This window comes from Apodemus sylvaticus, chromosome 7 (genome assembly GCF_947179515.1).
Source record: "Apodemus sylvaticus chromosome 7, mApoSyl1.1, whole genome shotgun sequence".
In the NCBI taxonomy this organism is placed as follows: Eukaryota; Metazoa; Chordata; class Mammalia; order Rodentia; family Muridae; genus Apodemus; species Apodemus sylvaticus.
In genome coordinates this window covers 86,551,348-86,567,568 of record NC_067478.1, presented here as the reverse complement: position 1 = coordinate 86,567,568, position 16,221 = coordinate 86,551,348, and the positions used below count along the sequence as shown (strand labels likewise).

At 47.6% G+C, this 16,221-nt stretch overlaps 1 protein-coding gene across 1 annotated transcript in view; it reads right to left on the bottom strand.

The window, feature by feature from the left end:
- Nucleotides 1-16,221, bottom strand: part of Grik4 (glutamate ionotropic receptor kainate type subunit 4) — a 436,861-nt gene that overhangs the window by 127,521 nt on the left and 293,119 nt on the right. Inside the window, exons 7-8 of the mRNA XM_052188602.1 lie at nt 15,151-15,329; nt 10,525-10,578 (exon numbers count right to left, since the gene is read on the bottom strand). Coding sequence (XP_052044562.1) covers nt 10,525-10,578; nt 15,151-15,329 — 233 coding nt within the window. The remainder of the gene's footprint in view (nt 1-10,524; nt 10,579-15,150; nt 15,330-16,221) is intronic.

Here is a 16,221-nt window from a genome sequence, read left to right as displayed (position 1 = left end):
TGGCCATCAGCACTTCTTGATGACAGGGAAGCACCCCCTGCCCCCTGGTACAATCAATGATGGCTAGCCTTGAATTCCATTTTCCCTCTGCCATGATCATTCTCAGCTCTAACATGACCTCCGGTTTTTACATCTCCCTCCCTCGGCGGAATTCCAAACTCTGCCTCTTGGATCCTGAATAAAACCACCTTGCTGGGTTCTCATACCCTTCAGTCCAAATCTATCCAGGCTGGAATGAGAAGGGCACACGAGACTCGGCAGTTACCCGTGACTATGTGGGCTACATATGTGCAGAGGCATCCTAGGGATTGGGAAACGATTCCCAGGCTGGACTGCAGCCAACCAGCCCCATGGGCTCCTTTTAGCTGGAGAGCTTTTGTGGGATGAACTGAATTCATTTTGGATGTAAGGAGATGAGATGAGCTATACCCTCCTCTAGCCAGAACTCCTATGCCCAGATCTCTTAGAATGTGAAGAAATAATCCATTCACCTACCCTATAAACATTGGTTGAGCATCTATTATGTTCCTGTCGGCCACTAGGGTTACAGAGATGGGTAAGACAGACTTGGTCTGGACTTTATGAAGCTTAAAGCCTAGGTAGGGCTAAAGAACTGTGAGCGAGGCTGGCGAGATGGTACAATGGATGAAGAGTACTTACTGTGTGCAGACCTGAGTTCCGATATGCATGCATATATAAGCTGAATGTGGCCACTATGCCTGAATCTCGGTGCTTAGATGTTGAGATAGGTAGATGCTGGGAGCTGGTGGGCGAGCGAGCCTAGCTAAAATGGAAGCTCCAGGTACAGTGAGGGACACCAAGAGCAACAGACCAAGAGATCTGATGTCTTTCTCTGGCATGGCATCTGTGAGCAAAAGTGCATACCTCCCTATATATGTGTGTGAGCATACCACACACACACACACACACACACACACCTGTGAAAAATGACAACACACTCAACCTGGTGATGTGTCAGGATGACTTCAGTAGAAGATTGACATTTAAGTAACACCTGGAAGATGGGCAGGGCTGGCTCACCACAGATAGGAGCAGAAGATTGGGATAAAGGCATTCACCCTTTCTCCAGAAATTAATTGCCTTTTTCTCTCCATGCCTGCCCTGGTTCCCCTTCCTGTAATAATTTTAGCAATTTCAATTACTTATGGCTAATCTTGCTGATAAGCCTTTGGAAAATAAATACAAACTAAAGTCTGCTTGGCAGGAAAAGGAACCGAGGGGAGGAAGGCCAGTTGTACACACCTTTTCTCCCGAAACAGGGAGCGCCTGGGACGTGGAAGGGTGATTACTGCAAAGCTTGCTGGGACCTGGCTATAACTGTGACAGAAAAGACCTAAACAGACACGTGGGGCCTCTATTCAGTGTGTCGTTCTCCCTGCTCTCCAGAAAACAGTTCTATCCCCAGGATGTCGTGAGTTGGATTGCTCCCAACCAACGTACAGAGAAACAAGTCCAAGGCTTAGAAAGACCCTCAGAGATTACCTCATACAAAGCCATAATAAACAGACAGCAAACTAAGCTCAGCAAGAAGGAACGGCTTGTGTAGACAACAGAATGACTAAGCCGGCGGTTAGGAGCTAACTGCCTGGCTTTATGATCTGGCTCCACTACAAGCAAGAGACTAAGGCATTATCAGCCTCGGCTCTTGTAAATGGGAACAGAATAGCTGTTTCTGCTGGAGTTGATGTGAGGCTTACATGAGAAAATAACCACGGTGTAATGTTTACAGGGCCATGCTCAGAGAAGTCATTCAATAAACAGCAAGTACAGCCATCGCTGTCACCCAACATCAGTGGCGGGATTAGCCCTTGGTGTCCCAGTGGCTCCACTGCCAGTCTGGTACTTTCACTGTTTCTGCTGCCATAACTATTCCTCCTTAGCTTCTCTCTAGATTCTCCCAGGGAACAGGTCTGGGGAGCTGCTGCTTTTTTTTTTTTTATATGCACCCACAGCCACAGTGGCACAGAAATGGTGCTCACAGAGATCCGGGCTGCCTGTGAGCCAGAGGATGGCCTGGCTCCTGGTACTCACATTTTCCAGCTTTTCATTGGCATCCCGTGAGACTTTTGACTTCACCCCTAAATCTCTACAATTCTCCCCACCAAAGTGGCACCTCCCTCCCGTGGCACATCGCCTGCCTGAGCTCTCTGACAGTAGATTAGGGTGATCTTATCTTTCCTATTAGGAAAGTGATTGCAGCTCTTGCTGGGTTCATTAGCAGCTGGAGAACCCCTCCAGATTTATTAGCTCAAACCCAGCTTCCTCCTTCACCTCTTCTGTTCAAACCCATCAGCCACAATACCAGAGAGAGCTTTGCCCAGAGCTGTAATTCTTCATGTCCTGGATCCAGCCTGCATGTGTCTTGTGAAACAAAGGTTAAGCCCCCAGCAAACTTGGTTACTGGGGAGCCAACAGGTGCTAATACCCACCCTTAGGATCAGTTCTCATCTAAACAGACAAGACAGGGTCCTGGTGTCAACTGCTCTTGCAGCATACACAAAAGAGAAGTGCAGTAGCAATTAGTAGTTCAATAACATGGCAGAGATTCCTTGCTGATGACCAAACCTATTTCCCCTTCTGCCTAGGCATTCAACTAAACTACATTTCCCAGACACCTTTGCATGGATGTGCAGCCATGTAATGAGATCTAGCCAATGAAATTGTAAGAAGTGATCTGCAGTGCTTCAAGGCTTGATTCATAAATTACTGTGTGTGTGTGAGAGCCTCCTTGTTTTCCCCCACCCCTGTCCTTTATGAGACATATTTATAAGCTAGAAGGTGCCTGGGACCCTAAATGACCTTATTTGAGGTTATTTCTATAAGGGCTACCCTTGTCAAACTTCTGGTAAGAAATGTACAATCTGCCTTCTATATCTGTGGGTTCCACACCATGGATTCATCCAACAGATGATTGAAAATAGTCAGGGGACCTGAGGTCTGCGCTGAGCAAGCGCAGATACTTTCCTTCTCACTGTTCCCTAAATGGTTCCAAATAATAACTGTTAGCATTTACATTACAGTAAGCATTCATCTAGAGGCCATTTAAAGTATGTGGGAGAGAATGCTACATCATTTAAAGAAGGGACTTGAACATTTGCATCTTTTTTTTATTATTATTCACAAAGGGTCCTAGAACCCATCTCTCGCCATAGCAAGAGACTGCAAGTTTGCCGCTGTGTCGTGAAGCTGTGGGAGTTGTGGGTTGATTAGCTGTGTTAGTTAGCTCTGCTTAGCAGCTACAATGCCACCAACAGCTATTTTCAAATTCCTACTAAGAACCTTTAGGGACAGGCATCACCACTATCGACACCCTAATGGGAAAACCAAAGTCCGAAGAGCTCCCAGGTCCAGGCAAGTCACCTAACGCCTCAGAAGCAGGGCCCCTTACCTGTCCTGAACATTCATGGGGCTGGGCTCTTAAACACCAGCGGCTTTCTCTGATTACAAAGCTTCTTCATTAGAAGGGCCCTCAACTACACCCATGGGCTCTTGACTCTCCCAATCTGCAAACTCTAAGGAGAGAGAAAAAGCTTATCTGAGCATTTCACATGCACCAAGTGGTTCTTGCTAAAAGATAAAAAACTGAGACATACTAGCAAGGTTGGAGCGAAACCCCACCTCCTGTGCATTGCTATTGGGAATGAAACATGGTGCAGTCATTCTAGAGAACAGTTTGGTGATTCCCCAATAAATTAAAAGGCGATGACTGTCTAGTGAGTTCCCTCATTAGGAGCATACCCAGGAGGAGTGAAAGCAGAGAGTGGAAGAGATATCTGCACATCCATGCTCATGGGACTATTAGCCACAGCACCAAACAACTGGAGCACTCACTGGTGTGTTAACGCAGGATGTGATATCCAGGCACCATGCTGTATTATTCAGCTTGGAGAAGGATGAGACCTAAAGACATAATCTACATAAAACAAGCCAGACACAAAAGGATAAATATTGTATGACTTCATTTCCATGAAGCATGCAGTCATTTCTGGTTAAAGACGTAGAAGTGTGCTTTGTGGCCAGAGTGTGTCTGGGAGGAGGAGGGGATCAGGGTGTCTGTGTAATAAGAGCACAGTTTCTCGGTTTGAGAAGATGGAAACTGTAGAAACGGAGGGATGATGGTGGTCAGCAATGCAAGCAGGCTAATGCCACTGGAAGACACTCCAGACCAAACTGGTAAACTTTATGTGGGTGTTTCTATCATAATAGGAAGGGTTTTGTTAAAACATGGGAAATGAAATTCTGATATGTGGTATGATATGGATATACCTAGAAAACATCACACTGAGTACACTAAACCAGACACCACCCAAATTATATTGTATAAGGTCCCTGAATGAGGGGCAAGAAGAGCTGCATTCACATAGAAGAAAGAACAGAGGTGGGCGGGGCAGGGGAGAAGGATCATCGGGAACTGTTGGGTTTGGGTTTCCTTGGGTTTTAGAAATGGTGGTGATGGAATGTGTCGACATTACTGAATTGTAAACTTAAATGCTTAAAAGGGCAAATTTAATGATATATATATGCTTACACACACACACACAAACACACACACACACTCAAAAACAGAGACGATGAAGCGAGGAAGCACAGAAGAGAAGAAGGTAGGTTGGTTGAGTGACTTCTGCGCTGGGGCAGGAACGGGTCCTCTGTGCTATGCATGTGCTGCCTTATGACTTTGCACAGTGATTCTTCTTTGCCCTGCTCTGTCCCTTTCTCAGACCATGCTCTCCCTCTTTAGCCTAATGCTTACCTATTCTGCTGGCCAGGCCTCACTTTGTCCTACTGCCTTCCATGATCCTGACCTCTGGCCATGTGCACCTTTGGCTTTCTCTGACAGCTCATGTTTGGCAATTTGAACCCAATGAACCAAGGCCCTGCCCCAGGGCTCCCACACCATCTGGGCACCAGTCCTGGCTACTGATCAAAGCCTTGCTCTGCTGGAACCGATTTGTGCCTCATTAGAATCCTAACAGGGGACAAGAAGTTTCTGATTTGATTAAACTGCCAATATGAGCACCCCTAGATCCATCTGCAAATGAAGAAGGGAATTAAAGTCCTCTTGCCCTGTACTGTGACTCTGCATTTTTATTTTTCTGGCCAGAACAGGGGCGTTGACCCAAACACAGGTCTATCTCCTGCTTTTGAAGTGTCTCTCATTTCCTCACACCTTCCTGTCCCTCAGGCCTTCTCTGGACTCAGTAGCCTGGCTTTTAAACCATAGACTCTGTTGAGCTCTGCTGGACCCAAGACGAGCCTCAATTTTTTCCTGACTCAGCAACACTTCTTACATCAATCTCCCATGTCACTCAAAGTTTAAAGTTGACATGTACTCTCTCCCCAATGCCCAGGCCCTAACTGAGAAAGAAGCTATGCTTTGTGTAGCATGAACAGAGTTCGATGGATTGATGGCTTAATGTTTAATTTATGATTGGTCATTTTGTCCCACCTCGTGCTATTGGTAATCCATAGATCAAACCCAGACCTGTCAGTTTAATTCATTTATTGCAGATGCCCTACGTCAATCAGTGTTCTTAACACCTGGAAGAGACTGAGGTGTGGGGATCTAGTCAATACTCAGTAATTACTGGCATACACACAAGCATTCTGCAATGGAAAACACGTTCATGCGTGTAATAACTGATCATTCACCAGAATTAAAGAGAATGATATTTTAGGAAGCACTCTCTCGGGAGCAAAATATGTTTCCTGTTTCTGTGAGCCCACAAGAAGCAAAGCCAAGATTGTCTAACATAACTCCCCTTTAGTAAACTCTTATTGTGTGAGTCCATTGCTCTCCTGAGCTAAGAACAGGGCCCACTGACCAAAGAGGTTACCAGAGCTCAGATAGGTTAAGTAGTCTGTACAGCAGGAGCTCCTCAGACTAGAAGGTTAAAGGCCTGTCAATCACATGCCCAGGTCTGTGTCTTTTCCAGTTCTCCATCCTGGTTTTCAAGAGGCAGACCTGAGGACTCACATCACTGTTGCAGAAGTCAGAGAGAGGTGACAAGATGGGGTTCCCTGGGGGTCTGAGACAGCAGGTGAGGGAGAAGGACAGCCCAGTGCATTGTGTGATGAAAGTCCCTCTGCTCTGTTTCCAAACTCTAAAAGCTCCAGGCAGCAGGACTGGCCCTAAAACAATGTTTTACCCCTGTTCCTGCTGGGAAAAAAAAACCAAGGCACTGACAAGCAGCTTCCAGAACCTTCTCCCACTGACTGATGTCTGCAGCGTCCCTGCTTCTGTTCCTGGACTGTTCCTCAGGCTGCATCACTCCGATGATGAGATTGGTGAGATCTCTGCTTTTCGCTGGAAATCCCACAGTTGGGCATGAGTCTTGCTGATTCCAGGTGCAAAGAACTCAGGCTGAGGCCGAGCACAGAGCTATTCTCACCCAGTGCCCACGAACAAGGAGGAAAGCATCCTCCTGCTATGAAAAACCATACGGCTCCTGAGGGACTCAGGAGGCTTTGCCACATACCGTTCAGCAACGTCCACGGTAAGGTTTTGTTATCTCTAAAGTGATAAAACAAGAAGGAGGCTGTGAGAGTTGGTGTGGCTCTCCTAAAGTCACCCAGAGAAGACAAGGGAGTGTGAAAACTTGGTTCCTGGGCCTCTTGACTTGAGAGTACATTTTTCTCCCACTAGAGAACATTGTCACCCTCCAAGAAGAGAGACAGGTGATACACAGTATGGCCTGTGGCAGATCGGATGCTGTCCTCCTACAAACCCAAGCCAGCACCTCCAGCTGTTTCTGACTACTGTAGGGAACCACTCTCTTCCATTTGCCTAGTGGCTTGGTGACACGGAGATGCCCAGCTCCATCCTTAGCTGCTGCTGTTGTCTGATGCAAGATGTCTCCCTGGCATGCTGGCACAGTGCAGACCACCTCACCCATCCACCTGCCTTTCTTCCCTCCTCTCTCTGTCCCCACACCCACCACAGGCTCAGAACAAAGCAGAACTGTACTTTAATCTCTCTCCTCTCTTGCCAAGGTGCCCAGGCTGCCCCAGATGCCCCCTCACCTTAAGCAAACCCATTTGCATTGCTGTGGGAATAGCCTAATCCTCTTCTCCCTTTTTACATGTTAATTCTTGGATTCACAGCTGCAGTGTTAGATAGAAGGGGGAAAAAAGGCAAACAAAGGAGTTTGTTCTATTTTACATTTTGAGGGGAGTGAGGGGGACTTCTGGGGTTCTGGTGACATTCTATTTCTGGATGTACAGGCTGCTTACACAGGTGTGCTCACTTGGAAACAGCTCTTGCTCTGTGCATATATAATATGCATGGTGTTCTGTATGCATACCAGACTTGAATAAATGGTCCCGTGGGCTAGGCATGGTGGCAGACAGCTGTAACTCCAACACTCAGGAGGCTGAGGCAGTAGGATTACCATGAGTTCTGAGGCCAGCCTGTGCCACAAAAGTAAAACCAATTACAGCAAACCACAGCGTATAGGTATAGGTTAGAGGTCTGATGAGCCAGCCATGTACTCTCAAATTCAAGCCATGGAGAATGACTTCCTTGCACAGGTGGAGAGAGATCCCATACCGGAAGGAAGGCATTGGTTCGTTCCTTTACAGTCTTCCATTCTGGCAGCTTGGACTGACCAATGTGGTGTGTCAGGGTTAGCAATTCCAAGGCAGCCCCAAGAGAGAGCTGTCCATGGTACCCAGGGTCAATCCAGACCTGTTTCTATAAACAAGCATTTCTTAAATACTGCAAGACCATGAAAGAGACATGTCCCCAGTTCCCGGGAGGGAGACTGCATAGCCTTTTAAACCATTCTGTGTACACTGTCGGCAAGGCCTTTACTAACAAGCAACCTTTCTCTTTGGAAGGTTGAAGCATCCAAGCTGGGAGGCTGAATTCTGTTTCTTAGCAAGGGTCTCCTTACAACTCACTGGTTATTTTCAAAGAAGGGTGTCAACAGACAGTGAATAAGAATGAGTGAGCTCATATTCCTAGGAATGCATGAGTTTAAAGGTCTTTGCTGTTTCCTGGACATGCCACAAACCATCTTATGTCCAGCTACCTGAGGGTACAGTTTCTTACCTTGTGTTTTCCTTTCCTCGTGTGTATAGAAAGACCCTACCTTCCTTCTAGAACTGTCTTCAGTGAAGCTGCTCCTATTACCCTAGAGTAAACACAGTTTCTGTCCAAGGGGCTGGTGCAGTTCATGACATATCTAGAAATAGAATTCTCTACGTTTTACTGTCTAAGGTACTTTGAGTTTTTACTAAGCATGCCATACTTCCTGCTATGATGATAATGGACTAAACCTCTGAAACTGTAAGCCAGCCCTAATGACATTTTTGTCTTTATAAGAGTTGCCTTGGTCATGGTGTCTCTTCATAGCAATGGGAATCCTAACTAAGACACCCAGTATACAAGAAATACTCAGGAGCACATCTGAGAGCACATCTGGATGAAAGGGTTATCTAGTGCCATTATTTGGATGTAATATAAGATATCCCTCACAGGCTGTTGAGTTTGAATGCTTGGTTCCCAGCCAGTACTGTTAGGAGAAATATGCAGTCCTTGGAAGGTGGGGCATCTAGCTGGATGAAGTGGCTTGCTGAGGGATGGGCCTTATGGATTACAGCCTGGCCCCAGTTCCTGAATGATCCCTCTCTGCCTATAGAGTGGAAAAATGGGGAGTGTTACAAAGTCCAAGCTTCCAGCCTGACTCCCAGAGACACCTTCACCAACATGATGGACTGTTCCCTCAAACCGTGAGCCGAAATAAACCCTTCCTCCCTTAGGTTGATTCTTGTCAGGTATTTGGTCAGAGCAGTGAGAAAAGTAATCCCCACCCCCACCCCCAGTTAAGTGATTCCTAAAATAAAATGAACTTCTCTGAATGCTGATCTATGATAGCATACAGAAGAATAGCAACACATCGCCCAGCCTGTGAACAAATGAACAAGTTGAGGGACAACTGGACTACAAAGTCTAAATAGCAGTAAAGATGCAAAAACCCAGGTGGGTCCCTGGGGCTCTCGACCATGTAAACATGCCACCTCAGAAGGTCACCCACAGTATCATTTTCCTCAAACTCTAAAATGAGGGAAGTGGGACACAGGCTAGTGGCTGCTAAGGTTTAGAAGTGTTAGGGAGGGGCGTGGCAGGTGGAACTATAAAGCAGCGGCCTATGGAAAGCCGCATGGGCCCCAAGATTGGCAAACAAATATATGTAGCTATCTTTGTTACTTCTTAGATATCTTGTCATGATTCCTAAATTAAAGTTACACATTTTAAAAGATCAGATTTTTAATTATATGTCTTTGTGTGTTAGTGTGGGCATGGAAGTACAGATGCCTGCAGAGTCAGAAGGGGGCGTTAGATCCCTTGGAGATGGAGTTATAGGTACTTTTGAACCACCCATGTGAGTGGGCGGAACCAAACTTGGGTCCTTGCAAAAGCACTAAACCAGTGGTGTCAGTAGTCTCAGTCTTAACCAATGAGACTAAAATAAATAACTGGACTCCATTCCAGTTATTTATTTTAATGCTTGATGTCTTAGTTTCTGACGACACTTGAATTGAAGATATACATTGATATATTCTAAATACATATCTATTTACATATATATCACAATAATTTTTACATTCATTTGTTTTGAAACAGAGTTTCCCCGTGTATCTCTGGCTGTCCTGGAACTTACTCTGTAGACCAGGCTGGCCTTGAACTCAGAGATCTACATGCTTCTGCCTCCCCAGTGCTGGGATTAAAGGTGTGGGCCACCACCGGCCAGCATTTTCACATTTCTTAATGCTTTACAATTTCAAAATGCTTCCATATGTGTTAAGTCCTGACATGTAACCACAGCCCTGTGATGCAGCTGTGCATGTCCGTATCTGATAGATAAGCACACCACACACAGCTCACCGCTTTGTTGAAGGGCACATAGCTGGTATTTTGGCAAAACTAATGCTTAAGCCTAATTCAATAAAGTTTTAGTTCTCTCATCCATAAAATAAGGGGTCTAGCTGAAACAACCTGCAGTTACACCACCATCAGACATGCTCACTTCTTGTGCCCTAGTTTTCCTTCTTCTGAGTTATCATCCTGATGGGGGTGGGGGTGGGAGTGGGGGGATGACACTCTACTGCAGGCCAGAAATTGTAGCTCCTGAGGAGGCTCACCCATCACCCAGCTACCCTGAGGAATCATGGCTATGAAACCAGTGACAGCTGGAGGAGGTGGGCATCAGAGCTTCCAAATCCCCCACTCACACAGGGCTTCTGGGGCGGTGTGAGCATCCCGCAGGCTTCTGGATCCTGTGTCTTCACAAGGCTTAGATGCCATGCTGGCTTCTGCTCTCTCTCTCTCTCTCTCTCTCTCTCTCTCTCTCTCTCTCTCTCTCTCTCTCTCTCTCTCTCTCTCTTTTGCCTCCCTTTTCCCATAAACCATCTTCCAGGTTATCATCCCATCCAGCCCCACCAGCCCTGGCCACTGACACCAGGAGGAGGATGCTAAGGACGAGGACAGTGGAAGTGTCTTACCAGATTGGTGAAGATGTACGTGTAATAGGCGGACACCATCCCCAGTTCAGCTGCCTGCAGTGCAAAAAGAAGGAGATTAGAGAAGAGAGCTCACTGGAAGCGCAGGAGCAGTGGGGGCGCCACCTCTACCGCTTATCCGGACCACTAGCCCTCAGCACAAAGCAGAGACCATCTCAGCTGGTGGCCCTGGAAGCTATAGGATGCAAGACAAAAACTTTGTTCTTTTTTTCCGAGACAGGGTTTCTCTGTGTAGCTCTGGCTGTCCTGGAACTCACTCTGTAGACCAGGCTGGCCTCGAACTCAGCAATCTGCCTGCCTCTGCCAAGTGCTAGGATTAAAGGCACGCACCACCACTGCCGAGTGCAAGACAGAAACTTTAGCCTCTAGAGGATGTTCTATCCACCTTTCCATCTCCTCGCTGGGTGACATGCACATATCTGGTGTTCTTATGTGTAACATGGTCCCACAAATGGGACTGAGTATTACAGAAAACAGTGGATTTAAGGGAAATGGAGCAAATTAGGAAACATATTAGAATAACCTTCACAAGCCCTAACAATAACACTGGCTAAGGTTTACCTACTGTTAGGTCCGTGCTAGATACTCTAAAACCTTCGATGAACCGTTTAGCCAAAGGGGGACAAGCGCTGTAACCAAGCCATACTCCCCCATCAAGGACCACAAGCTTGATGAAGTGCACACACAGCACTCTTAAGGACTGTAATGAGGAACGTGGAGCACGCCCAAAAGAACCCTGTGCCTGTCGGAATGTGCACAAGACCTGAGCAGACTGTATCTGCAGATTAAGTGAGTCATTTGCAAACCGGACTCTTTGATTCCCTCTAAGGAACAAGTTGCCCGTGATATGCTTCACCCTTAATCACTGTGCAGTGGTGTGGTGTCATCCAGCGGCTGAGAAATGTGGCTTTGGTCCAGCCTCCCTTTTGTCTGATCTCTGTAGCCATCAAAAACACCCCTGACCAACCTTCCCTGTCAGCGTGCCTGGTTTTGAGTGTGACAGGTGAGATAGAAATTGACAAGGAGATCATGTAAGTAATGAGCCTGGCTCTCTCCAGGGCCCTCATCCCCCCTGACAGTCCCTTAGATTTTCATATATATCCTGCAGCCCCGGGGCCACTGGGAGATGGCTCTTGTCATAACTATTGTGGAGGAGGGGGGGAGAAACAAGACCAGGATAATTGCATTTTCCTCTTTCTCTCCCAAGAACTCAAATAACTTTGCGAGCATTCTTAACTTTGCATCTCCTGGCTGCTTGCCATTCAGGATACACTAATATCACCGTAGTCCCAATGGGCACCTGAAGAGCTCAGGGACAAGATCAAGATGGTGTGGGTGGGGCTGCAGCCGAGTACAAAGTTTCCATCGGGCTCCTCCCTTTAACACTTCCTTCCTCATTCTCAAGACAACGATAAGGCAGGGTGCCACCCTCCGTTCACACCTTACCGTACCCACTCACATCACATCCTCCCTAGGAGAGCACCCCAGCCTCGAACACTGCCTAGACCCCCATGACTGCTGCTGACAGGCATCCAGCCAGGAGCAGGCTAAGGGGCAGAGTCAGTAGTTAAAATCCATTTTGTGAAACCTGCTTTCCTAGAGATAAAAGACAAGAGATCCTTGCTTTTTAACACATGAATTCTGGGTAAATATGAAGTTCGTGGCTGAAACAGCCACTCAATAAAGTAGGGGATTACTGTGTAAAGCCTCCTCAAATCAAGAAGCTGCTAAGAGCTGCCAACCAGAGCATGGCTCCCAAGCGCACACCAGGGCCCTGAAAGCCCAGGAGCCCCAGGAGACAAACATGGACAGAGTCCAGGCTTACTAGAAATACTGCGTGTCTGTGGCTACCAGGATGTCGGCGGGAAGCAAGGAAACAGGCCTCCCCAAAGCCTCTCTGTTCATTGATCAGTTCAACTGTAAAGATGCAAGAGTGTAAGTAAAGGGAGGGGGTTAGGAAGGATGTTCACGGGGGACCAAGAACAGCTGTCAGCTAATGAGGAGCACTCTGGACAGCTGCCTCCCTTCGAAAGCATGACGCACTAAGTACATCCCTCCCTTCATCCCAGGTCCTCCTCCCCCGCATAAAATCCCTAAGAAAAGGGAAAACACAAGCTATGTTTAAAAGAACATCCCAATACTGGCAAAGGTGCACTGTCTGTCACTTCTGTGCATGTAAAGGGTTTGAGTGGCAAGTGTTCCCAAACTCCCTCAGGGCGTGGAGCGCTTGAACTTGGTATTCCACTTCAGGAGCATATGCTAAAGAAATATGCATGAACGCACGTGCAGAAAGATTTATGTATGAAGATGCGTGCCCTAACATTATTTATCATAGCAAAAGATTGGAAACAACCTGCTTCTTACAAGGATGAAGGGATGGCTAAATAAATTATGGAACACGGGCATGATAGGAAACGATACAGCCACTAAAATATCTGTAGAGAAATATTTAATGACATGGAAAATGTGTGATACATAGTTGAGCAAAAAGAATGGCTGATTACAGAAGGTTTTAAACAGCGTGGGGATGATTGGGGATGTCTGAAGCAGAAAGAATAGACATCAAAATTTTAGGAAAGGTTAGGGCTGCGAGGGCTGTGAGTGACATTTATTTTCTTCTTTGTACTTTTTTTTTGTAATTTTTAAAATCTCAGCAATAAACTCAAAAGGTTAGCAGGGTGTGGGTAGAACAAGGGGTTGGGGGACATCAATTTGCTATGGCAGGAGTTGGGGGGCACTCTGCTGTGGCAGGAGTTGGGGAGCACTCTGCCATGGCAGGAGCTGGGGAGCACTCTCCTGTGGCAGGAGTTGGGGAACACTCTGCTGTGGCAGGACTTGGGGAGCACTCTGCTGTGGCAGGAGTTGGGGAGCACTCTACTGTGGCAGGAGTTGGGGAGCACTCTACTGTGGCAGGAGTTGGGGAGCACTCTGGGAAACAGCCGTTCCTTCTCTAGCCTCTGCTCTCCACCGGCATACTGGGAGGTCATCTGACTCTCTTACCCATAAAGATGACCCTCAGTCTGCTGTCCCCTGAAACCAATAGGAGCCTTCATTCTTAATGACATCATGGATAACATCTCCTGATGTGAGAAGGAAAAGGGCAAAAAAGACCAGTGTGTGTGTGTTCATATCTCTGTGTATGTTTGTGTGCATATAAGTGTATCTCTATGTTTGTGTGTGTCTGTCTGTGTGTCTGAGTATGTTCATGATTCTATGTGTGTCTCTGTGTGTTTCTGTGTGTCTATACTTGTCTCTGATGTGTATCTGTGTATGTTTATGGCTCTGTGTGTGTGTGTGTGTGTGTGTGTGTGTGTGTATCTCTATGTTTTTTTCTGTATATCTGTGTGTGTACATGCATCTCTGTGTGTGTCTTTGTGTGTGTGTCTCTATGTTTGTCTCTGTATGTGAATCTCTCTGTGTGTGTATGTGTGTGTGTGTATCTCTGTGTATATGAGTGTGTCTGTCTGTGTGTCTGTATGTCACTATGTTTGTCTCTGTATGTGGATCTGTGTGTGTGTGTGTATGTGTGTGTGTGTCTGAGTGCTCTTTTTGAGTGCTCATAGACAAATGTGATTTGGGTGATGTGGAAAATTACTATAGCAACAGGCTGAAGGGACAGCCCTGGGTACTGAGAGCGCATTCAAATCCCTTATTAACTCTTAGATTAAAAAGGAAAAAAAAAAAAAAAACACCTGGGCAGGGGAGGAAGGAAAAAGGCAAAAAAGAAAGGAAAGGAAGAGACAGACATGGGGTGTTTGGGGGCTTCGCACAGCTGGGCAGAGGTTAACAAGAAGCCTGGCTACCCAGTGGAAGCTGGCGGTGCAACTTAAAGGGCATTACAAGAGGTCAATGTGCCTGCGCAGTCATGAGGACTGCTGAGGAGCCCAGGAAGACCCGAGAGCAAGGCTTGACTCCTGAAGGACATGCTCAGCCCAGGCCCTGGTGCCACGTGGCACCTCAGCTGCCCAGCTGCTGCCAGCTGTCCATGTGACCCCAACTACCCAACTTCTCTCTGGGACCTACCTCTCTGCCAAAGCTCCAGGGCCATGGGCCTATGTCTGCTAGGATATCACTCTAAAGCATCATGGGCCCAATAGAAAGTGGCTGCCCTGGGGGTGATGGTCCCACTAGGTGTGTCGTGCCCTGCTTCCCTGGCCTCTGACAGCTGATAACCTCCCAGAGTTATCTTCTTCACCTGCAGGACGAAGACAGCAACATACACACCTCATGTCACCTTGGAGAGGGCTGTGCTGTGGAGTGACAGGGAGGTACTTTGCAAGCTGTTGAAACACTGTCAGGGCTGAGGACAGGCTGACACTCGCACCACACGTGAGTGGCGCTATATGGGCACTGCCTGACAAGTGGCCCCCACTGGAGCCTCTCTAGTCTGACTGGTGTCTCAGCCCCACCAGGTGCTAAGTGTTTCCGAGTGACAACACCATCCTGCCTTCTCTTTGGAGGAGCTGTTGTCCATGGAAACAGAATTAGACAGACAGGCTCTGCATTCGGATCCATCCCAGGACCAAGGGACAACCATCGCTCGAGTCAGGAAAGACGGGGTGAGAAGAGCGTCCCAGCCTCCTAGCACCCACCCCGCCAGGCTCCCACCTTCAGGAGGATGGTGTGAGACATGGAGGCGTTGGCATGGATGATGATGGTAGCTGTCTTGTCATCCCGGATCTCCTTGAGGAGTGGAGTGGGGTCCCGAGTGTCATCCAGCATCCGGACCGAGAGTGTGTCCTTGGAGATAAGGAATTGTCGGAGCAGCTTCTCCAGGTTTAGAAGGCCTGGAATGGGAAAGAGGGGGGAAGCCCTGAGGGTCTGCAGAGCTGTCTCCACAGACACTCACCAAAAGCCGCCCACGTGGTGACGCAGTGCAGCCCGGAGACAATGTAATGAGCGTTAAACCATAAGCAGGTTTCTCTGCCTCTTGAGCTCACTTATGCTATCCAACAGTAAGGAGAACCTAGAAGCTTCCATCAGCTCCCCAGCAGTCCTCTACATTTACATTAGAACCTGAGGCCCCTTCAGGGAGGCAGAGCAAGGTAAGAGAGCCCCTCCCCCCAAGTCCTTCTCTGAAGCACTGTGCCCAGTAGCTGAGAGCTGGATTCACAGAGCAGCAGGCCTGGATTTCTTTCCCCACTTCCAGAACCTTCTCATGTAGCCAATTGCCTAGTCAGCTCCTTCAAATCTTAACCGCAGACAGCTCCCAGGGCTGTGCATGCATTAAATGACGCACTGTAACGCTCTGCGGTGCTCAGGAGAACCCAGAAGTGTCCCATCAAACTCCATCAAGAAAAGCCTTTGTTTCCATTTTGGTGGCGGCAGCAACGCCATTCCGTCAAGATCCCAAGGCCCAGGAAGGAGTCCTAGCAAAGCCTTTCGAGTCTTTAGAGCCCCATGGCTCTAAGACGAGGTATTATCATAATCATAAAAGAAAAGGCTTTGAACAGCAGCAAGCATGGGCTTAGAACCAAGCAAAGAAAGGGGGCTGTGCTAAGGGTTCCCCCTTCCCCTCCACGCCCCAACTAGTAGATATCAGGGGTCTTGGCGTGAAGAAACAATCCAGAACAACGTTGCTGAGAGTAACCGGGTTTAATTCTGTCTGTCCCTGCCAAGGCAGGCCAGGCCAGGCAGAGGGCAGACGTGTGGCGGGAAGGCCATCTCCCCCGAGCCAGG